Genomic DNA, 23082 nt, shown 5'->3' on the forward strand with positions numbered 1-23082 from the left:
TTCTTCATAAACAACAAGCTTTCGTATTTATGATCAAGATCATGCACTTATTATTAAATTGTGAATTGGACCTCATGCATATGTACATGTTTAGTTGCATAAAAAAACATGGAATCTAGAGATTACAACATATTCAGTTGCATACATTATGTATCCGAAACTCCGACTCGAAACATTACTGGAGATGAATAAATACTATACTTGCATTCAAATGTACTTTGTGCTTCTAATCTCTGAGGAGAAAAATTGGAAGTTAATGAATCTTAATGCAATGGTCATTAACGAATTGTGAAACAGCTAAAATTGAGACGATACACAAATCTGCAGTCGACCAGACTACGCAGAAGTACACAGGCATAGTTGATTGAAAATCAAAATGTGGACACAATTATTATTTTTAGGGGGGTTATATTTCGTACTCAGGGCCACATTCGGTTTACAATTACAAGTCGGTGGTGAAACTCGAGCGATAACTCACATTCGAGGTAATGGGTTTTCTACTGTATATTCACGCCAGTGTGCATCGAAAGTTCAAACAGAAACATATTTAGATAATATAGAATTTATGAATTAATACACCTGCATATGTAGATCCGAAATATCTCGTGGCGCAATGCGGAGAGAAGAAGACATTAAACTGGCCATTGAATGTAAATAATTATCGTGGCAAGTATAAAACTGTAGCATCTATATTTCTTGACAATTAATATCTTCATAACAAACTGGTTGAATATATTCCGCAGGTGCCAGACTAATGGATGCCATCACACAAGCTGGAGGGGCTTCCGTCGTAAATGCTATCCCTTCGGAACCCTCATTCCTTTGGAGAATTGCATTTTGTGATTCAGTAATTCACACTGGAAATCTTGGGATGGGAAACACTACGACGATTCATCGCAATAAAGCAAACAAGACAAAAGTTCGACACAAAGATCGTATTCGTAACCATTTATCAAAAAGTAGCAATCAAACTACATATGCATAATAAACAAAGTTATTATGAAAATTAAGAAATTAATGCTTGAATATGTTGGGTACTTCAAATTTAGTTTACTTTTTTCAATTTTCATACACAGATATACTGCAATGGTGCATTAATCGAGTATGACATATTTAATTTCTGGCATTTGAAGGGAACCACGGAGAAAGGCGAACTCGACATGCAATTCTGACACTGTTTGAATAACTTTAATTGGGTCCAGGATTCCAGTTTTGGGACCCTGATACATAAAAGTATGCAGACTTTAATAAATTCAACAATAACTAGATACATATATAATTATCACACGGAACATACAATGGTTTAAAACTTACATCCAACTGAAAGCCAATATTGTAAAAGCGATTGGGTTCAAGCACAATCATGTTGTCAAATGTGACGTAAAACATTTGACTCTTAAATGCAGGGACGTTATAGAACTCAGTGGCAAAGATGCGGCGACTTCGTTGTCGTAGGTCTTCAATGGTTATGGCGACATCGTAAGAGGCCAGGTTGACCAGATGAGGACCAAAAAATCCCAAGCCGACCACTCCAATTTTACGATTTACTCTAAATCTGGACACAATATGCATGAATTAATTACTCACTAAGTAATTTCTGCAATAATAATTTCCATAAAGTCAACCAAATTATATCAATATTTAGTTATATGTAACAATAAGTAGTACGTGTTTCGGTGCAGCACTCCTCCAAAATCGTCGCAATCCTTCAAGTTGGACACAAACCTGGTGAGCTCTTCTAGCTGGACTTCGTCTGCCATTTTCCGAATTTCAGCCCATTTTTCCTCCACTCTTGAGCATAAAACGCCTAAATTTGAATTATATAATTTTAAGAAAAAATCTAAAATAATATCGATTTGATAATATAAATTGCCTCGTGATACGGTACGGACCACGTGGTTGTTCCATCGTGATTTTTCACACATATTTTCATACAATTTGTTACCACTCCACTATTCCACCCCCAGCTTATACTTTCATACTAAATGCATGAAAAGATAAACTGTAATAAATCAAGAATCCATTCAAACAAATAGCTTAGAAATAGTTTTTGATTTTATGACATGACATAATGCGATGATTACGATGACATGGTAAACTGGGTGAGATTGTTTGTAACAATTTTGTATGAGCGGAAATTTGGCAAAGGTAGGAATGAGTTTACATCACCGTGAACTAGATAAAATCATTTCCAGGATGACGTGTGAAAATGATGATGTATGGGGAATTTATATGGGGACGACTTTGCGTGAAAGGGAAGAACGAAAGGACGTCCTGGCAAATATTGTTGTTACCATTAAAAATATCTCACTATTCTCACGGACGTGATGAGTCGAGCTCATCTGTGTTTTTTTATCTCATCAGAGTTTGTAAATATTGATAAAATTAGATGCGACAGGGACGAGAAGTTATTGGAAATAAAGTGCAAATCTATTTTGCAATGTTGAATGCATGAATGTATGATCATGAAAATAAATCATATAAACTTTTAATGTTTGTGTACTTTTGTAGTTTAATTTCCATAATTGCGTTCGACGCCCCCAACAACAACTTCACGACAGGCTCTGACTCACGAAGCTGAACTCTCATCGTTGTCGCCTTTTCAGAGACCAGCTGGACCTTACGCCACATCGACTGTTTTTCCATCCTTACACTGAGGATGAGAACCCTCATAGCCATCGCCCAGAAATCGGGTTGGGTTTGTCATCCGGGATACTGCTCGTGTTATTACCAACTATTTATGTAGATCCCAAGGAGTTACAACTTTTACTTACAAGCCTGCTTGTTTCACAGTCACAAACTCATCATTTGAGACTTGAGAGAGAATTTGTCGTGTTTTTTTTATCACAATAGTCTAATTTTTGACTAACTTGAGAATGGCTCAAATTGCCCAATTTCATTACTCCAAAATGATATTGAAACGTAATGACTTCAACTTTTGTGCATTACTAATCCTAATTTTAAGAGTTGAGGTAAATGAATCTGAAATAACAGAATTAACTTGGACTTTTGAAGGTCTGATTAAAAAACATAATTGAAACGAAGCCAAGGAGAAAAGATCTGTCATTGACGTATGTGTCATAATTTCATTCTCATTTTTAAAATATTCTAACTATTCATCGTATTTCCTATCACTCCAGTTCGGTTTACAATAAATTACCACTTTGTCTTCCAATAGTCTTGCATACTTAGCCATTATAGAATTGGAATGTGTTCATTAACTATAATTGTGATGTGATTCCCAAGATCAGCGATTAATTGTATACTAAAATACGTACATGCAACCAACTGTTTTCCTTGACATAATGCCACTTGACCTTTTGTGGCGGGGCATGGCAAGCATGGCGTCTTGTGATAAACTACGAAAGTCATTACCATCATGTACACTGACAAGCATATATGACAGATAAGCTTTATTTCACTTCACTTCATACACGTCTCTTTGATATAAGTAATTAAACCAATATAATCCATCATCATGAATGACGGTAGAGACATCAGCAGCGCTATCTTCCTTGATAAGGGAACTCATATTCCACTCGCAAATTATAACTCTGGCTTTGTTATTTATTATTGAACTTGGTTTATACTGTGCATAGATTGTTATGCATACGTGTCGATTGCCACATTGTAATTTGCGAATTGCGACGCACTTTTGCTATTGAATTGAATGCATGGATATACAAAAGTAATGTGTACATAATTCAGGGGTAAATAATAATTCAGCTTGCAGGACAAGAAGAATACAAAGCAAGGAGAGATCCACACTTTACCACTTTTATGATATGCTAAAAGTTCAACAGGTTGCAAATAGCACAAGTTGTATTACATTTTGCAGCTATATTTTGTGTATGTTGTTGCCATCCAGTTCAGGAGCCACGACGTTGGGTCTTTGTTCATCTACATATTTTATTTCCACCAGGCAACACCTCACCACTAATACTAAACCAAACACCATTTTGCACAAACTCTATCCAGCCAGCTCCGTCCTCCCTTCAGTCGAGTTTTCTACTTTGGCAAGAATTAGCAGCAGGTTTCACACTTTTTACAAAAATCTAAATAAAACGTCCGTCGTTTGTTAAAAATGTCTGACGACTTGGAGCACTACAACTGGGATCAGGTAATAATAATTTTCATGAAAAAAGTTGCTGTAAAATGTGCAACGATTAATGTTCGTGTGTTGATGTGAATTGTGATTTTTGTTGTGAACGTGTTTTTTTAAAATTTGTAGGAGAAATACATGAACTCTGGTCATTCTGGGAAGCAGCGGTCAAAAAAGGAGGCTTCGGATCACACGAATCACAATGACCCTTCAGGACACAGTCGCAAAATTGTGAACAAACTGGTCAACACGGAGAAGAACGCCAAGACTGGAACATCTCCTCCCAAAAGTTAATGGCGGAGGAGTAGTTCTACTCCTAATATGGTAAATAGAATAAATATTTGCATGCCATATGAGTATTTTACTTTTAATAATATGTACAATTCGACAGTGACGATGATGCAGGTTTAACGTTGGTTTTTAATTTTTACAGATATGATACCAACTACTTTTCACCCGGACCACCCTCGAAATACCTTCCACAATTCAATATTCAAACGATTGACCGGCGATTAAAGACATTATTAAAAAGTGTCCACCTATGTACATAAAACCAAGCAAAATCCAAGAAAATAAGTCCCAAAAATGAGGAGGTCAAGAAAAGCCCTATAGCCAACCCGAGCCCCACAACGGGACCACCATCAATTCAATTTCATGCCAATATAAAAAATTCGATATTATTTGTTGTAATTTTTCCTTAATTAGTATATGTTCCTTTTTTGGAAACACAATTCTTACATGAATTTGAAAATACGACAAGCTGATAATTGGACACATGGAACGAAAAATTTATTGAAAATTTGTCTGTCTTATTTCAACTATTTTCCTATTCTACAACTTTTGATACTGCTCCTGTGATGACATAAAATTAACAATTTGGTTGATAATCCCCTACACCAAGTAATGGTGCACGGGAGAGAAACGATGATATATAAAACAATTAAAATTATTTGAGCAGATTGTTAAGTATGCTAAATTAGTATTACTAATATGGCTTAGATTTAAAAGTAAATAAATACTTACAGATCACTCGTAAGTAAAATCGGCAGTTTTACTTGCATCTTCATTAATATTCTTATCCTATCACCAATCAATTCTGAGTTAATTGTAGTGTCGTGTTTTTTTGCCTGTTGTAAACGTTTTGTTTCTATTTGATAACCTGTGCACATATTTATGACCATAAAAATATATTACAATTCACGATTAACTGACATCGTTTCTATGGGGTGGTGCCCCATAGAATAGAATGATAAAGTATAGAATGATAAAGTGTCAAATAATATTGATTACAATAATTATAATGCAAATAGTCCGAACGACAGGGAATGCCTTTTTATATGTTTTTTATTATTATTTTCATGCAACGTTTGTATGAATTAGAAAGGACATTGATTTGCGTAGATTCAAGAAGTATTTATAAAGCATAATTTGCATTCATTGTAATGTTGATGCCACTGTCATTTTTTGCTCGCCATTTTTCGAACTCCAAGCAATGGCCCTCGGATGTTTAATTAAAGTTGTATTGTGCTGCGGAATCCAATAGTAACTGATGCTGAGTAACTGCAGGGAATTTAAACTGGTTTAAGAATTGAGTTTAAATAATTTCTGTTAATAATAAATAAGCATTTGTATGAAGTTTTGTAATTCTGCTGCAAATCAACATTGATTTTTGTATCCGTATACCAACCTCATTAGATTGCACTTTTCACCCCGACTAAAGATGAACAAGAGTTCGGAAGGAGGGGGAGGGGCACAGGATAACCATCACCAAAATAATTCTCCTCCGAAGCTTGAAGGGTTACAAGATATCTGGGAGAACGCGCCCATTGAGTTGCACGAGCTGCGGGATCAATTTAGTCGCCTCGGTGCGTCGACGCATCTCCGTTGGAAGCCCACTGAATTTTATGACAACCTGTTTCGACCTGGTCCAGTGAGAGGAAAGTTTCTCAAGGAGCTGCTCATGACCGTCTACTCTCCCCACAAGTTTTGGACTCGTGAAGACGACTTTGAGGACACTCTCCAAAAATGCTTTATCGCCATGAACAATTTGGGCTACGAAGCAACGGAGAGCAATTTGTATGGAAAAGGGGACTTGGATGATAATTTGGATTTTTGGAACAACGTTCTTGTAATTGTGAAGGGCAAGGACAAATCATCTAACAATGCGTCACCTGAGACTATAAAGCCGACATTGAGTCATCGTACTGAACCACTTAGCAATTTGAATCATGCAAATGAAGATCATCAGCAGGAACTAGTAAAAACTTCTTCATGGGAGACAACTTCTTTTAGCGAACTTCCAGACATTCATGGTGACCATGTCCATGTTAATGTGGATGGAGGATACACGGTTCAGGGTTCAGGGCATCACAAGGAACCGAGGCCAGCCGTGAAGAAAACTGTGGAGAAAATATCTATGGAGGAGTCGGAAAAAAGTTCGGCATTGACAAAATTTGACGCTCACAAAAAGACGGATTTCGGAAACCAAGTAGGAATAACTGCATGGGACTGGTTGACACGGTTGGAACAACTTTTGGTCCACTTTTTCCTTATCATATTTGACACGACGGCCGATTCCTCGAAACTAATGATGGACATGATGCCAAAGGAGGCCTCGAGTCAAATTGAAGAAATATTTAAACTCCTCTTGGAAGCTGATCCTGGTAAATTATCCTGTCTCACGGGTTTTAGTATTATTGTTTGTTGATATCTGTGCTTGAGTTGCGCAAATTAATATTTATTTTGGGCATATTGACGTGGTCTAGAAATGTACAAAGAACTGGGTCACATTGTCAACTTGGCAGAGCAATGGCTACTCCACTGGGGAGGAGGGGATGCAGATAAGAAGAGCAAAGCTGTCGAGTTTGTCCGTTTGTACCTCGTCGGCATCAAAGGCAGGAACCACTACAATTTGCCCGTCGAAGTTCGGCTCAGACAACTTGGAGCGTTCATCGCTGGGCTGAAAACCATTGGTAAACAATTTACTTCTAGGATTGATGCATTGTTATTATAAAATTAAATATCTATGTATGAGTATACACTTTGAACTTGGGATTTCTTCTTTTCTAAACATTTAAGAAAATGACGATGGCCTGCAGATTGACTTGGAAAGCTTGGAAACTACAGGATTCCCCCAAGTGACGGTTCCGTCGATACGATTTGTTCCGCCACGCCCATTGCCAGCCATACGTCCTCCGAGTCCTCGGGTGAAGCCTGCTACTCATTTTGCCAGAGTGGTCGCTAGCATTTTGTGCGACATCCCCTGCTCTGCTCCCTTAAAAATACCAGACGTTTATGCACACGGATTGGGCAAAGTCGTGTTTGACAATCCACTTCACAGCGACCAAAGATTTCAATCCTATATTGAGTGAGTTTTTCGAATCAAAATTATTACTCATCGTGCGGTTTTGGACTAATGTTTTAATTATACCGGTTCAGTGATACCTACGGAAAAAAATACAGGAAAGGAGACATCTTTAAACGTGCCCAGCTTGAAATGGCGTCCGGACGACCGCAAAGCGCTCCAGATGGAAGCAATGGGTTTTCTAACTTTATGAACTTCAACGTAGTTGGACAGAGTCATGTGGACGTGGATGGTAGAAATACTGGAAGCAGAGATCAAGAAGCAAGGACGAGAGATAAAGACTATCATGAAAAAAGAAATCAGGGCAGAAAATGGAGCAATCCAGATGTCAGTGCTGGCGGTCAAGGCAGCAGAGACAGAGGTCGGCGACGAGGAGGCAGCAAAGACCAAAGCACCCAAAGAAGTGACCACTACCGAGGCATGGGCGGTGGAATTGGACATAGAAATTACCCAGGAGCGCCAGGAGGAGGAGGACAAGAATTCTTTAATGATGCGAATGGTGGTTACAAACATCGATTAAAAAATTACCCCCGGAGGGGCGAGGATGGAGATGGTCAGCAAAGAGGGAGTAAGGATCGAGAGTTTGGCAGTAGCAACAGAAGACCTGCAAGAGAGCGAGATTTGCGGGGGAGCATAGAACCAGAATCCGATGGAAGACAAAGAAGTAAAACTCGAGGTTTGCAAGATGGGCGAGAGTGGAACAGGGAGACAGAGGATGGCAATCGACCATCTCGGAGACAAAAGGGGAAGACAGAAAATGGAGGCGGTGCCGCTGAGTGGAGGAGTGACCAGGAGAATGGCGGGCGACGGACATTAAAGGATCGGGGGATACAGTATCAGGAGCAAGGGACAGGTGGAAAAAGGTTCAGTAAAGATCGTGAGACGCAGGTGGGTAACAGCCAGAAATGGCGAAATGAGCAGGAGAATTACAATGAAATGACTTTGGATCGGAGGACTGGAGGCAGACGCGAAAGTAAAGAACAGGAAGTGCAGGTGGGAAGTCCAAGACTCGCTGGAAGACAGGAAAGTAATGCCCAGCGGTCTAGTCGAGACAAAGCTGTCCAACAATCAGGTAGAGACCGGGGGGAAATGGATGCAAGGCAGACCCGGAGGGATAATCAGGATCCACAAGGAGCAGGTCGTCAGAAAATGAGCAAGGACCAAGATGCTCAGGGCGGCAGTCGAAGGTGGAGCAAAGATGGTGGTGAATTTGGTGGGAAACTGACAAGTAAAGGCCCGGAAACGCAAGGCAGTCTAAAGTCCAGTAAAGATATACAAGGTCAATTTGGTGGTGGTCAAAGGTCAAGCAAGAATCAGGAAATTGGTGGCGGCAATAGACGACCGAGTAACATCAGGGATCGCGAATTGAGGAAGAAAAGTGAACGTGATTTCAGGAGCACGGGAGTTGCAGACAATTACGGTCGGGAGTCTGACTATAACAATAAGCGGGCCTATAAAAGCCAAGCCGACATTAAAGAGTCTAGGAAGACAAGACAAATGTTTTCAAAGTCGGAGGCAATGCTGGCAAATAACTTTGGTGATGGAGAAGATGGTCAAACCTTATCTAAAATTAGCAGAGAATCGTCGTCAACTCCTAATGTTCCCGGAGGAGATGGTTCCCCCCTCGTGAAGGCAAAGCCCAACAGCAAAAAACTAAAAGAAAAAGCTAAAAAGAAAAGTAATGGGATTCCTGATGAACTTAGAGCTCAGATCGCACTCGTGCATGGAATTGATCCAGGTGAAAATTGAAATTAATATCACTTATATATACGCACATGATTAGTTTTATGTATTTGTTGCCAAGATATGAAAAGCTTATACATAAACTAATCTGCTGACCAACTAAAAACTCAAATTGGATAGTTATTAATTTAATCAATTGCTGGTATTTTAAATGTTTTTTAGTGTCATTGATTAAGGATCCTGAGATTTCGTTGGACAGTGACTACTTGCTGGACGATCTGGCTGGCGAAGGCGGAGCGATTTGGAGGAAAATGATAGCTATGGAGGACAGCAGCTTCATTCAGAGTGCTGGTCCTTTAAGAGCCGGTGGTGGCGACGCCTCAAAAAGACATTCGTACATTGGATGTCCAGCTTCATTGTGGGGAAAGTTGCCCATTCCCTGTGACAAACTATTCACAGAACTTCCTCCAAAAGAATCTATATGTTGCAATGCTGCCCTTGACCCATTTTCCATTCCTTCAAAGAGCGTCCTCATGGAGGACACCACGGGAGCTTTGGACAACTATGCTGAAATTCCTGGAAACATACAAAAGTACAAACAGATTTTCAGGGACGAAGCAAGAACTAAAGGTTTGCCACGTCCATCCACTGCGGAAGTGACAAGTATGCATTACGTAAACTAACGAACCGTTCAATCGCAAAAATGATTCTAGGTATCTACTACATAATATTAGCACATATCATATAACTACTTTTTCATTCAGATCGACTGATCCAGAGGACGTCCAAGGTTATCAAGAAGAGGTTGGACAAGGGAATTGTCATGAATGAGCTGGAATATGTCCCAGGCGATCCCACGCAACCAACTTCAGCAAATAATTCCGGAGTTTCCACCAACGAAACGAACGAAAGCGACGGAATAGATTCCTCCGCCGATCTTCTCGGTGGTGATTCGTCAAGGGCCTTTTCGTCTCGGAATAAGTCCAAAAGTTTTATAATGGGCAGCAGCAAAGACGGAGGGATGGGGAGAAAGTCTTCTTTGAAGGGAATCAAGAAATATTCTGCACGCAAACGTCGATCTTTTATCCACGAGAAAGAATTGGCAGAAAGTGGTCGCAAAACGCAGGATGGCGAGGCTCAAACGCATCCAGGCAGTTCAGGAGACGAGGTCAAGCCCAGGCTTAGTCTCACTGAGAATGATTCATCCCCCAGCTCTCAAGCAGCAGTGAACATTTTTCCCTCCGAAACTGACCCAATGAAACTTCCTCCGCTCCAAAATATGGTAAATATATATATATATATATATATACACCAAAAGCTATATAGGTCACTACTTGCATTAGTTATGCAAATATTTTGAACATATTCCAGGATGAACAAGATGATATGCTGTCGGACACAGTACATTATTCAGGAAATTCGATCACATCTTCTGCCAAAGCAGGAGCAGATAACGCAAGTAGTATAAATAAGGGTCAGATAAGCATGACCACGACTGACACGAGCCTGCAACAATCTCACAATACCACTGTTCGGACCAATAACAACAAGCACCTCAAGCACAATAATGACCATTCAACAATCAATCACGTCAGCAATACTACTTCTTGGATAGGTCAAGGAGACCAGTTGGATGATAATGCCATAATGAACCCTTGTTGGGAAATGGTGTCCAAGTTGTTCAAGTCTCCCCTCAAGGCCCCCGCAATTCCACTACCGGACAACCTGCTTGCACACATTGAGAAAAAGTTTCCACTGTACGCTATCACGCACAAGTTGTTTGTTGGGCATGCAATAAGGACTGATTACTATCATCAACGATGGTTTTGCAGGTCGCAGTGGCCAAGAGGAAGTCCAATAGCGTTGAGATACTACCCAACAGGCCAACCATTCTGCGTCGTATTTAAGAATGGAGCTGGAAGGGTTCACTATCCCCACGGTGGACTTGCAGTGGCTATATCAGCTCCTGCACAAAGTACTCATTACATACTAATATTATAATTCCGCATTAAAAGATCGAACAATGTAGCGTATTTTTTTGTCGCGTTATTTCAGCATCGAGTCGCATATTAGTTATCAGAGACCCATTTGATCAATTCTACTTCTTTGACAGAGCCGTTATGGCGGATTTAAGTTGTAGTGGAAAAGGTGCAGTTTTCGATGAAAGTGGAGTTGTCAAGTGAGAAATACAGTGACAATTATTACTGAGGCGCATATATGCATTTGAATTATTTACACAAACACTGTTTAATTTTACTTCATATTAGGGTTCAGTATAATCCTTCCGGAGGATATCGGCAAGAGGGTGTCGGAAAGATGGCTCAACGATGGCAGTGGAATTCTGGAGGCCAAAGAATAGTCATTAAACTCAACAGATACATGGCCCTTAAAATCATGGACATTACAAAAATCTATCTCGTTTTTTACGGCAACAAACGTGGAGTTCGACTCAATGTTGGGGCAGGTCGGCAAGTTAATTTGATGAGTTTAACTTGCGATAGTAGCAAATTGGTGATGAGCGACTCATCAGGAGGGAGACCAAAATCCGTGTGTGGTGCGTTCGACTATGCCCGAGGTCGATACAACAGTACTCCCATGCTCCCGTTCCTGGACAACGAAAGGGGTCGAAAACACCACCAGCGTTGTACATCGGCCGTAAATGACAGTAGCGGAATACACTCCTTGCCACAGTTTACGTATAGCTTTAGTGAGTTCAACAATTGTAATGATAGTGTCGATGATGGGTCTCACGACTGCTATTCACATGGGTGCATTAACACATGTTTGTAACGCAATAATGCAATTGTCAAGGGTGCTCTAAAAAGGGTGTGTATTTAGTATGTATAACAGTACTGGTTGGGTGACTCTTATTATTATGCATATAAAATTTTCCTTGACACATTTATGTAATAAAAATATTCAGAAGATGCTGGAACACATAACGGAATTTCCTCTTCCTTGTCTTTGATATAGTCAACAATTATGGCCTGAGTAAAAACGCATCCAAATATAAAACCTCCTAAAGCTAAAAACAGTCCTGCTAGTAAGGTCAGCGTGGGACGCAAACGATTAAAGACTTCGTTCCTTTCAGACATTCTTAAAAGACACATTCCTGCAACAAGGGAATTCATAAATATATTTACTTTAATTGCCACTTGCAAAATGATAAGCAATTTTTTTTGTAATAAGGTAAATTAGAATTAATCGTACCAGGAAAAATGAAGATAAAAACAGCAGCCAGACTTCCCAACAATTTAATCACTGCTCCAATATTAGGAAGAACTATGGCTAAAACCAACGAGGCAAAAAACCACACTGTGACACACAAGACTCTAAAGTTATCTTTAATCCGGGGATTGATTGGTACTCTGGATTGGTCGTCCTGAGGTTCAATCCAGAGGTCACATACGGCAGCGTTTCCACAAAAGCTGAGTATAGGATACGTCGTATAGGTTTTTATGGAAATCGCAATGATAGCCATAAAAACATATGGATCCCGTGCATCATAGGATTTGAGAATGTCACTTTCAACTTTAGACCCAAAGGTGAGATATCCATAAGTTGCTGCCACCGTGTAGGTGAACACACAAATTGAAATGGCTAAGAACATTGCTGCACTGAACAGCTTAATATTACGAGTTTTGAAACACGAGTATATTGGAACCACGCTCACATGACATTGATAACCAAAACAAATAGTGGGGACGACTAAAAACACATCAGTCCAAGCTGTTGGTCGAGTCTTGATTTCTCCAGGAATATATTTCCCATTATAATATTCTGCAATAATCAGTAACGCAACGTAAATGACCGACACTACTCCAACAGAGCTAAAAAGAAAACCAGGCGAAATATGCAATAATATATATACCAAATCGACAAAATGTATATAAGAAGGACTACACTATGTAGGTCCAAACAAGCTATTCAAATTACCTGATATGTTTCAAAAAGTCGATTTGCTTAGGATAACAAAACGGCAGGATAAATAACATGGAAGTAATAACCACAGTAAAGTCTCTATTCAAATACCACTCGTGACAAAATTTGTGACCGTACAAGCTGGCGAAAACTGAAAATATTTATGAAATGAGAAGAGCCATATGGAATAGAACATAATATAATAGGCAATACAAATAATATACAAGTAATCCTTACTTCGGTCGAATTGATCGCCAATAATGATGAGAAATGTAATACATGTGCCAAAACAGTACAACGCCGTGCAAAATGCTGTAAATTTCTCTGCTCGCTTTCCCCAAGTGAAGGACAACACTTCCTGCAACGTTTTTGAGCCATTTAGGTCCGAGCAGTATGCAAGTATGAGAAGTGCAGGAATTATGAATACTAGCAAAACCTGAAATCAGATCAATCAGAGTTGTTCAAATAGTTTCCTGCACCAAAAATTCTTAAGATTTATGGAAACTAGGAATTTGACAATACCAACTGAACTAAACCACCCGTGACGACCCCTCCGGCCTGGTGAAAGGCGGAGGGGAAATTCAGCAATCCAGCCCCCAGAGCAGCATTCACAATGAGCAAACTGGCCCCAAACCATCCGGTACGCGATTGGACCTCAGTGCTGCTGCTCACGAAACTATCCTCGGCCAAAGGGCTCAAGTCACCACCATTCTCCTCCACGGCCTCATTTATAAGTAAGTGACCCTCTGCCTGAATTTGGACGACTTGGACATCCTCCTCGGTTGTCGTCACATTCATCCTGACTGAGCGGAAACGCAACGAAAAATGGTATCAATCTATAGTGCAAGAAGTAGAAGGACAATTTAGAAAAAATCACAAAATTATCCACGCTACGAATTTATTAACACTCACTTTGGTTGTACAATATTCCAGAACGGAAATGGACAGTAAGTACATACAGTGCAAGTCGATGAAACTTCTGTCTTCTCATATGAGCAATTAAAAATCATTCCTCTTTCTCTTTCGATGTTCTATTGTCAAAATATAAATAAACAACTAAATAGACTGATGATAACATAAAATAAACAAGATTGACAGTTAAACTAACCCTAAGAATATGGTTTATCAATGCATGATATAAACTCCATTCATATCAATCCAATGTAAGGAGTGAAAAAACTCCCCCGTCAGCTGACTTTTATGAAAGAATGGGTTGTGGGAATGATTGTGATTCACAATTTGTAAAGAAGCCGGTATAGCTTTTAATAAATTGCTAAAATTCGTTGTCTGTTGGTGTTTTCACTTTTCATTCTTGTTTACGACAGAGATTGTAATCTAGTTTGTGTGATTGAAATTAAGTAATTCGTAGAGGAGGTAAATTGAGACATACATAACTTGTGACAATTTAATATTACCAAAGGTGATTTACGTTAAATGGGGCGATTTTGAAGTTCAACAACTCCGAAACTTGTTAGACTTTTGACCCCAAATTTTGAGCATAATAACATGTGACCCATGGCTATGTGTCTGTACCAAAAATTAACTCCCAAGACAGAAATGACCCCCCCAACTGACCCCAGAGCAAGAGAGTGTGGAGAACACTTTTTCCAACTCCCAATTGCTGCCTACAAAAGTTCTTGACGAAGTAAAAAAACTAAAATGTGGCATATATTATGCCCCAGTGTGCAGGGAACTCAAAACAATTAATTTTTTCCCCCAAATACAACTGGCTGTATTTTTGGAGAAAACCTAAAAATAGCCCCCACGCGATTTAAGCGTCATCGGTCTACTTCAAATCCATACCAAACATCGAATTTAAAACTTGGAAAACCAACCAGGTGCCATTATATTAAGAAAGGCCTCCTCTAACTGACAAAATAATAATCATAGAAAAATTTCAAATATGATGAGATATAAAGTTCCATTTTATCAACAAAAAAAGTTTCTGAGTTGTTTTGGGGCTGGTATTCAAAGAGGTGAAACTTTTTTTACCCGATTTTAAGTTGTTTATGAAAGCTAGATAAATGCCAAAATTTTTTATACCATTGACATCAAATTCTATGAACAATTAACAATTTTAGAGAATTTTAAAATATTCTAAACCTCAAAATTTTGGGTGTTTTGAAAAACATTTTTTCGTGACTTTTTTTTCGGATGTTTGTATCTCAGGCCCTTTTTACACTAGCGACGACTTGAAATTTTAAACCAACAATCATGAGAATAGGATCTACTAAGGCCTAAAATTTCAAAGCGATATTACATATAGCGCCTAAGTTATTAAGCTTCAAATTCGCCCCATTTAACGTAAATCACCTTTAGTATAGCCCACATACTTTGATCCACACACTTTAGTATAATTGTATAATTGTTGTTTTCCTTATGTCATCTATAGCGGCGAACTCGCATGACCGACCACGGCCACGATGGGGCTAGTAACGCGCAGCGTCATTCTTCGGAGGTTCATTTCTGTCCACACCTTGCACAAACCTTGCACACAAAACCGTTTCCTGTCTCATTCGTTGTCATTGGCCCCAGATGGCACGGGGACATGTTTCCAATCCCGTCCACGCCATACTGCGGCGACATTGATATTCTGCAGCACAAGTCGTCGCGGCTTGGCGAATGCTGCAACAAGTGGTAAAGAGGGCGAGGCTAAAATTAAATCCGTTTTACAAAAGTCATTTCCATCAGCCGTTAATATCAAGGTGGAAGATATTTCTGGTAATAAAGACTAACAACAGATGTGTACATATACACTTTTAAGATATCATTATCTACTTTATTTGTTGATTTTGTGAACTCAAGGAGGTTGTGGTTCCATGTATCAAATTTTTGTCGAAGATAAGAAGTTCGACGGTTTATCAATCGTAAAACAACATCAACTAGTCAATACGGTGAGAATCTAGACGCGAGAACACTCCATATCCGTAAGCCTAATATGCTCATATGAAATTTCTTTACAGGCACTGAAAAATGAAATCAAAGACATGCACGGCATCCGGATTCAGACGCAATCTCCAACAGTTTGAGTTGACATTATTTGAAGAGACGCATTATATTTATCTGGATTGCTAAATCATGTTAGTTGATTAATGGAAAATTTTAGGGATACAAAATAAAAAGAAGTGTATACAAAAATGCAATGCAATTGAATGCAATTTTGTACAAAGATGAATCGCACTTGTTGCATAATTTGGGGCTTTGTGCCACATGATATTTTTGTGCTGCTCCTCCAGCTGTAGCTTCTATCCTCTTGCTCTTGCTTCGTAAATTTTTATTATTTTATGATTTCAATTTAATCGACATTCTTGCAACGATAATGGATAAGAATGGATTATAAAGCAATTTTTTAGTGCTATCGTATTGGGATTAGAAGAGGAGATAGCACGAGACGCATTTATTTAGGATACACTATCAAAGAAATGTATACGTATTAAATTGAGAAAGTAACAAACTAGTTAATGGCTAATGGCAGCGTTAACTTTAAATCAATTTTCAACTTGATTATTATTATATAAATCTTCAAAATAGATTAGTAATAAGATTAATTTATTTCACAAGACAAACAAAATCACAATAATTGTATTCATTCATACCAATGAATTTAACTTTTTAGAGATTATCCTGATTTTACCAATGCAGATATTTTATCGACAATGAGATTTAGTGTAGCAAGTGGTCTAATTCCATTGACATTGGGAGCGAAGCATTCATAAAAATACACATAACCGTGACCGTGTGGGTTTTCGACGCTTGTGATGGACCTGGATGATGTGTACGTTCAAATTGGAGAATTTGGTGTCCAACAGAAGATCTACTTCTTGTCCCTCGGCCTCTTCAATCTCTATGCTCCACTTCACCTGGTCCAAACCGTTTTCACAGGCACACAATAAACAGCCTTTATTTATTTGTTCATTGAGGATGAGTGTCAGTACTTGATAATTGAATGTAATATTCTATCGTAATAGGTCAGCAGCCACACTTTACCTGCATCCTCAGCAATGGTTCAGCAGTAAACAATACCTGTCCCGAGAATCTTTTGAGCAATTGTGACCACGTCCAGTTTACCCATCTTCCCGATTCATATGCTAGACAGGTAAGTATTAATTAAATTTACATATACAGATAATAAAGATAATCACATCAATGACATATAAATCCGCAGTGGTCACTTATCTGCGATGAGGCCTACAAATCCAAGCTGGTGCAGTCCTTCTTCATGGCTGGGGTGGGAATCGGGGCTGTGATTTTGGGGGCTGTTGCAGACAGGATTGGACGACGGAAGACGCTGGTTGGGACGTTAATGGGAATGATAATATTTGGGATTGCTTCCAGTTTTGTCCCATGGTACTGGGGTTACATTGTTTTACGGTAACCTAACATGAAATTTAAGAACTGTCCGACGTAATTCTGATCTAATTCTAATCTATATAATAACTAATATCGTGTATGACATGCTACATGTTGCAGATTTTGTGTTGGGTTCTTTGCTGCTGGAAATATTTTGTCTAGTTTCGTGCTCTCTAGTGAATTGATTGGCCCATCCAAGAGAGGAATTGCTGGCAACATTTTTCAAGTATTCTTTGCATTTGGCATTGTAATACTCTCTTTGTTGGCTTATGCGTTTACAAATTGGAGAATTTTGTCTGCAGCTGCAACATCGATTGGGATTCTGTATTTCTTCTTGTTCATGTATGATTACATACTTGCTTAAATTGTTTACACTATTAGCTGGTTAAGGTATTAATTTCAAATATTTGCGACCCATGTTTTTCCAGAATGCTACCAGGTGAAAAGCCAAAAAAATTTGTCTTTGCGGTTTACTAATAATTTAATAAAATATTTAATCTCTCCAAAACTAATTAATAAATCTCTCCAAAAAGAGTCTCCCCGCTGGCTAATTAATCATCAGCGAATAAGAGAAGCCAAGCATATTCTAAGGTAATTATTAAGCTGAAGAAATATTAAAAACATGTGTGATTTTGACACATTTTTTCAAGCAAAAAAAGATTATATATAAAAAATTTATCATCTTTATGAAGGACAATGGCAGATAGAAACGGGATGATTTTCCCATCCGATTTGGAAATCAATCTTCCTCCACCCAATGCTCATCGTGGACACCTCTGTGATCTGTTCAGACGAAGGAAAACAACAGTATCCACACTGGTTCAGCTCTACTCTTGGTTCGTTAACAGCGTTGTCTACTACGGTTTGACTTTGGCATCCGACAAGCTCGGAAGTAATATATACGTTTCAACAATGCTATCCGGGATCGTTGAATTACCTGCTTATTTTATTACTGCATTGCTAATTGACTGGTATGTACTACTCGCAACTAATCTTTGTGTCTCGTTGGTTGGCAAATTAAAACATGTGGTTTTACTGTTTCCATTTTTCAGGTTGGGTAGAAGACTACCATTGAGTATATTTATGGTCATCGGAGGCATCTCCTGCATTCTTATTGAAGTGATCAACCATCCAGAAGTAATTTTTATTTTGGCTCTAGTCGGAAAACTTTGTATTGCTGCGAGCTTCGCCATAATTTATATTCACAGGTTTTAATAATAACTATTACCTCTGAATTGAATCCAATATCATTGAAATGTAATATGTAATATTTTATTGAGTTTTACAACTTTCAGCGCTGAATTATTTCCAACCGTCATTAGGTGAGTTACCTACTACACTATGTGCGTATAAATAAGTATGAGAGTCGTGTGTCTCTTTCGTCTATGGAAGATAATAATTCAACATTTTGTATTGCATGTCATTAGAAATAGTGGATTGGGACTTTGTTCATTGTTTGCAAGAGTGGGCGGAATAGTTGCCCCTTTCATCAGTTTAGCAGTGAGCAATACCATTTAATTTTAAAATTACCCGTATCTATATAGAGAAAAAAGTTATAAGTGGTTTTACGCTTCCAGGATTCTGTTGAAACATCACTTCAATTTACAATATTTGGAATATTGAGTTTATCTTCTGGGCTGCTCAACTTACTTTTAGAAGAAACGCTTAACCGAACATTGCCCGAAACATTGGATGACTTGAAGGGAGAAAGTAATTTAAGAAACGTCAGAGGACGGTATGCAAGATTAGCTAGCGATGAATTGGAACAATCAGAAGAGGAGACGAATGATAGTTCAGAAATATACAAATCGAGTCACATGTTAGCCACGTAAATATTTTTTCGCTCATTTGGAATCTTCTGACCTTTTGCACTTTGTGGAGTTGTCAGACCGCTCATAATTTCTTCTTGCCATGAGCAACGAAGATGTTCGGGTATTAATGGGCATTAAAAAATCCAGATGAGTGTATCTATTTGATATAATATATTCCTTAGTGGTGTCACAGAAAATAACCATTGAGACTGAATGATATTATTGTATTTACCGAGTGCCTTAGAATTTTATGGTGACATTTATTGTCTACTAATAAGTTAGCTGTGATGATGACTCATATTGTCGAGTTTAAATATTTTATGAAGTAAATACAAGTAAAGCTAAGTATTTTAACATGGACACACCAACTTCTATCCTTTTGGAGTACAATTTTTTCTGTATGCATGTATATATTTAATACACATTCTATGTTATTTAGTTTGATTAACTATCGATTAAGTCGAAGGAGTTATCGAAGTCGAAGGTTAATTAAGTCGATTAATTTGGTTTGACCGTATATGGTGCATTCTATTAATGTATCGACCGTGAGCTTGAATTTGATGATTTCTATTCTGACCTTTCTTCTTACTATTCCTGTGTTCGTTAGCAATTAAATTTTCCAAATATTCTGGACTCAACTCATTTCTTGGATGGTTTACTCGTTCTTCACGTTTTGAAATCCCTCCATGGGTTCTAATCCCACCACCCATTTTCCTCCTGAACTCTCTCTGTCCAACTGCTTGTCCTTGATACAAATGATATGGCGTTGGTTGATTCATGTTATGGACATTCGAATGTCCATAACCACGACCCCCATTTTCTATACCTTCCAATTTGTCACTATTGTCATCATAATCATGAAATATTATGTTAATCGGCAAACGACGTCGGGGTTTTGCTGCCTCATCTTTGAAGGACGACTTTTCATTCATTCCATAAACGTTTGGTAGGATTTGAGACGCGCCCTCGTCATTTTTCCGTTTAGCAGAACGACTCGTGGGCTGAGCAATGATGATGTTTTCAATTCGTTGCGCCATATTATTTGAGGCAAGAAGATCGGATTTCACTTCCTCTGGCCACCTCCCTTGTGGGTATTTTTGTTTTAGTTCATCAATGCTGTCTGGGAACCCACCATTGAAATTGACCTCAGGGATGATATTATTCGTTGCGTCTGCTGGACTGCTGAGGGCAAGTGTGTCTTCTTTCTTGGACGGAGAATTTGGCAGATGTGGACCCTGCGGAGCTTCATCTTTTCTCAATTCCTCCAACTTATCATTTGGGATCATGACACGAAGGGGTAGCTGCGTCTGGTACTGAACAATGCGCTGCTGCGGCTGCTGCTGCTGCAGTTGATGGTGTGGTTTCCCAATTTCATCGTTCAATCTCTGTTTCTCATTGTAAGAGTTTTCCTCGTTTAGTCGTTGTTCCAATATTTGCATATGTATTTGCTCTTTCTCAATATCCTCCATAATTTTCGCAATTTTTGCTACCCTTATTCTGTCCTCTTCCCTGTCCCCGGTAATCCTCAAAGGTTCAATGAGCTTAAGAAATCTCTGTTTGTGTATCTTTTGATCATTCTTGCCTTGATTATTATACATGTTTGCCTGATTTCCTTGGTTCAGTAAATTTATCAATGATAAGTCAATCTTTTCCACTCTAAATAAATCCTCATTCGATGCAGAACTAATATTTTCGGATGCATTATTGTGCGACCCTGTATAAGCTGCGCTCGTCGTTGCTTCCGACGTTTCTCCGGTGGACGGAAGTTTTACTGCCTGGTCCTCATCACTTTGTCCACTTTGTGCTAATTCTGCTGCAATTTTTCCCATTTGATGGCCTGTCTCTTTTGCAGAATTTCCTAGAACCGAAACATCCAGGGATGGATCTTCATTCATTCTTTCAGCTATGAACCTCTCATTGGCTACAAGTTGTTCTTGGGACGCATTCTCACTTGATAACACAGAGCTGCTGTTTGTGTCATTATAAGCCGTCGAGGCAGCACGTCCTCCTGCGATGGACGCAATGTCATGGGCAAAGAAAGCAATTTTGTCCACGTCCAAATTGGCTTCATCTTCCTCAACTTTTGTCAGCGGCTTTTCTTTCACCAGGTAAAACTTGACCTCGGCCAAAAGCTCCAATAACGATTCTTCGTCGGCCTTAATCCGCTCCTGATCAGCAAGTTGGGCCTGAATCTCTTGGTTAGAACCATCATCGTCATCATCATCGTCAGTTTCGCATGGTCCATTTTTCTCATCGCAAAAACTTGTGTGATTGCGATGGTTTACAATTGATGGTTCTGTGTATATATTCATAATTGATTTTAAATCATGTTTTCAAATTGAGGTGACCGTTATATTAGCATTAGGTAAACTATTCTGTAGGATGGCTTATTCTCATACCACTCGGAAGTATGTGTGGAGCTAGCAAGGCGTTCATTTTGAAGTCTTTATTCTCACGAACAATCTGGTCCATGGTTTCCTCAATTTCGGTCAGCTTGGTCATGTTACCTATTGTTAGTCTTGATTTAGATTCAATGAATCCTTAAAGCTGACGATTGTTATTAACGCAATCTATATAATTGCTTTCTTTAATTAATCCTAAATCAATTGGATTAACTATGCAAACCATCATTACGACTCGAATCAATTCCACCATCCTTCAAAATTGCGTCAAGCGATTGTCTCACATTCTCCGGAATGCTAGATTCGAGTTGTTTCAAAACTTTTTGATATTCCGGACTTAGATTTATGCTGCCCTCGGTTTTCTTTGTGCCAAACGGTTCGGGGATCTGATCCAGATTATAACCCCAGCTCAGAAAGTGGTCACGTAGAGTTTGCACCCATTTTTCGGTTTCCGGATCAACTCCCATCTTGGCAATACTACTGTTTTGGACTGAAGCAGCTTCCTACATATGAATTTCCATAGGTCCATGAAATTTGAGACAATGTTAGATTTACATCACTCATATATACACGCAACATTAGGTACAATACCATATTTGTGTCCATTACGTTCATTGGAAGCACTGGTACGCTAGCATCGTCACCACGATAACTGTCCTGGTCCGCAATAACACTGTGAGCTGTTGTACGTACATTAATGTTTGTAAAATTAATTTATCCTGGCGATTTTTTTCGCGAATGAAAGTGACACTGACCAAAGATTATGAGTAGGATCAAAGGGCAGGACCTGTTTGAATCCATCATCTACTGCGTATGTCTGTAATTGCTTCCTGTGCCAGTCTGTGCGTATAATAATTTTCCACTGCTGCGAATATGTATACAATAATTTACTTCATTATCATTAGCAGTATTGTAATAAGATTGCATGATAAAGTGTCAAGCTAGGTTGTAAAATGAAATGTTTCTCTATTTCCATACTTTGATTTACATTATTTAAAGTGGCCATTGGTAACTTGATTTCGGAGAATTTTATTTTATTCAGAGAATGAGTATCACAGTGCAAGGAGAGAGTGTAGCCTTTTTGGGTCTTCCAACAGGACACAAGCTGCAGGAGATCTTTATATTATAAAGTTTTCTGTCTAAATTTATCGTATGATGAATATATTTGTATAATAATATGTTGTTCCATTTAATTTGAAGCATCTTTTAATAAAGAAAAATTTCGTAAAAATTTTACGGTCTCATCGTCAGACGGACGATTTCAAAGTGCTAAAATTACGTTGAAAAAAATTTCGATGAATTACGTTGAATTTCTGCGAATACTGTACAATAACATTCATCCTCTATCTTTTTTAAATTTATTAGCAATTTAAGGACTTATTCGCCATAATAAGTTCTCAGTTCTATAAATTTCATGCATTTGTAAAGCATGAATTCATGCACAGAAAT

The 23082-nt window shown here is 38.6% G+C and overlaps 7 protein-coding genes across 17 annotated transcripts; 4 read left to right on the forward strand and 3 right to left on the reverse strand.

Moving 5' to 3' along the window:
• Positions 1-166: 166 nt before the first annotated feature.
• Positions 167-1018, forward strand: LOC110863475. Its single transcript, XM_022112795.2, has 3 exons — positions 167-485; positions 592-666; positions 744-1018. The coding sequence occupies exons 1-3, from the start codon at positions 377-379 to the stop codon at positions 983-985; spliced, it is 426 nt and encodes a 141-aa protein (XP_021968487.1). The 5' UTR covers positions 167-376; the 3' UTR covers positions 986-1018.
• An 8-nt stretch (positions 1019-1026) lies between these two features.
• Positions 1027-3620, reverse strand: LOC110863473. 5 transcript variants are annotated; one of them, XM_035847029.1, is made up of 4 exons: positions 3279-3620; positions 1669-1807; positions 1315-1555; positions 1027-1220 (listed from the first exon to the last, which is right to left on the reverse strand). In XM_035847029.1, the coding sequence occupies exons 1-4, from the start codon at positions 3379-3381 to the stop codon at positions 1095-1097; spliced, it is 609 nt and encodes a 202-aa protein (XP_035702922.1). In that variant the 5' UTR covers positions 3382-3620; the 3' UTR covers positions 1027-1094. The 5 variants fall into 5 exon arrangements, with proteins under 5 accessions (XP_035702922.1, XP_035702924.1, XP_021968486.1 ...); XM_035847031.1 differs by lacking the exon at positions 3279-3620 and adding an exon at positions 2504-2919; XM_022112794.2 differs by lacking the exon at positions 3279-3620 and adding an exon at positions 1893-2330.
• Positions 3621-6506: 2886 nt separating this feature from the next.
• LOC110862337 lies at positions 6507-11968 on the forward strand. The gene is made up of 7 exons (XM_022111531.2): positions 6507-9204; positions 9372-9812; positions 9914-10431; positions 10521-10906; positions 10982-11124; positions 11205-11328; positions 11417-11968. The coding sequence occupies exons 1-7, from the start codon at positions 7599-7601 to the stop codon at positions 11937-11939; spliced, it is 3741 nt and encodes a 1246-aa protein (XP_021967223.2). The 5' UTR covers positions 6507-7598; the 3' UTR covers positions 11940-11968.
• Positions 11969-11982: 14 nt separating this feature from the next.
• LOC110862323 (putative sodium-coupled neutral amino acid transporter 7) lies at positions 11983-14320 on the reverse strand. The gene is made up of 7 exons (XM_022111509.2): positions 14179-14320; positions 13983-14101; positions 13593-13906; positions 13308-13506; positions 13086-13221; positions 12360-12979; positions 11983-12261 (listed from the first exon to the last, which is right to left on the reverse strand). Exons 3-7 carry the CDS (start codon positions 13866-13868, stop codon positions 12023-12025), a joined length of 1470 nt encoding a protein of 489 aa, XP_021967201.1. The 5' UTR covers positions 13869-13906; positions 13983-14101; positions 14179-14320; the 3' UTR covers positions 11983-12022.
• On the forward strand, positions 14242-16223 carry LOC110862346 (bolA-like protein 3). 6 transcript variants are annotated; one of them, XM_022111549.2, is made up of 5 exons: positions 14242-14323; positions 14396-14444; positions 15463-15791; positions 15876-15964; positions 16034-16213. In XM_022111549.2, the coding sequence occupies exons 3-5, from the start codon at positions 15494-15496 to the stop codon at positions 16097-16099; spliced, it is 453 nt and encodes a 150-aa protein (XP_021967241.1). In that variant the 5' UTR covers positions 14242-14323; positions 14396-14444; positions 15463-15493; the 3' UTR covers positions 16100-16213. The 6 variants fall into 6 exon arrangements, with proteins under 6 accessions (XP_021967241.1, XP_035702925.1, XP_021967235.1 ...); XM_035847032.1 differs by having other exon boundaries at positions 14306-14444; XM_022111543.2 differs by lacking the exon at positions 14242-14323 and having other exon boundaries at positions 14352-14490.
• Positions 16224-16324: 101 nt separating this feature from the next.
• LOC110841663 (solute carrier family 22 member 15) lies at positions 16325-19599 on the forward strand. Of its 2 annotated transcripts, none has more exons than XM_035847027.1 (11): positions 16325-16952; positions 17039-17166; positions 17236-17441; positions 17541-17762; positions 17849-17859; positions 17954-18011; positions 18113-18391; positions 18473-18628; positions 18701-18742; positions 18848-18920; positions 18998-19599. In XM_035847027.1, exons 1-11 carry the CDS (start codon positions 16829-16831, stop codon positions 19250-19252), a joined length of 1554 nt encoding a protein of 517 aa, XP_035702920.1. In that variant the 5' UTR covers positions 16325-16828; the 3' UTR covers positions 19253-19599. The 2 variants fall into 2 exon arrangements, with proteins under 2 accessions (XP_035702920.1, XP_021943045.1); XM_022087353.2 differs by having other exon boundaries at positions 18716-18742.
• A 117-nt stretch (positions 19600-19716) lies between these two features.
• LOC118432983 lies at positions 19717-22857 on the reverse strand. Its single transcript, XM_035844494.1, has 5 exons — positions 22389-22857; positions 22225-22313; positions 21857-22136; positions 21631-21738; positions 19717-21527 (listed from the first exon to the last, which is right to left on the reverse strand). The coding sequence occupies exons 1-5, from the start codon at positions 22435-22437 to the stop codon at positions 19717-19719; spliced, it is 2337 nt and encodes a 778-aa protein (XP_035700387.1). The 5' UTR covers positions 22438-22857.
• Positions 22858-23082: the final 225 nt, after the last annotated feature.

This window comes from Folsomia candida, unplaced genomic scaffold, assembly GCF_002217175.1.
Source record: "Folsomia candida strain VU population unplaced genomic scaffold, ASM221717v1 Fcan01_Sc001, whole genome shotgun sequence".
Lineage (NCBI taxonomy): Eukaryota > Metazoa > Arthropoda > Collembola > Entomobryomorpha > Isotomidae > Folsomia > Folsomia candida.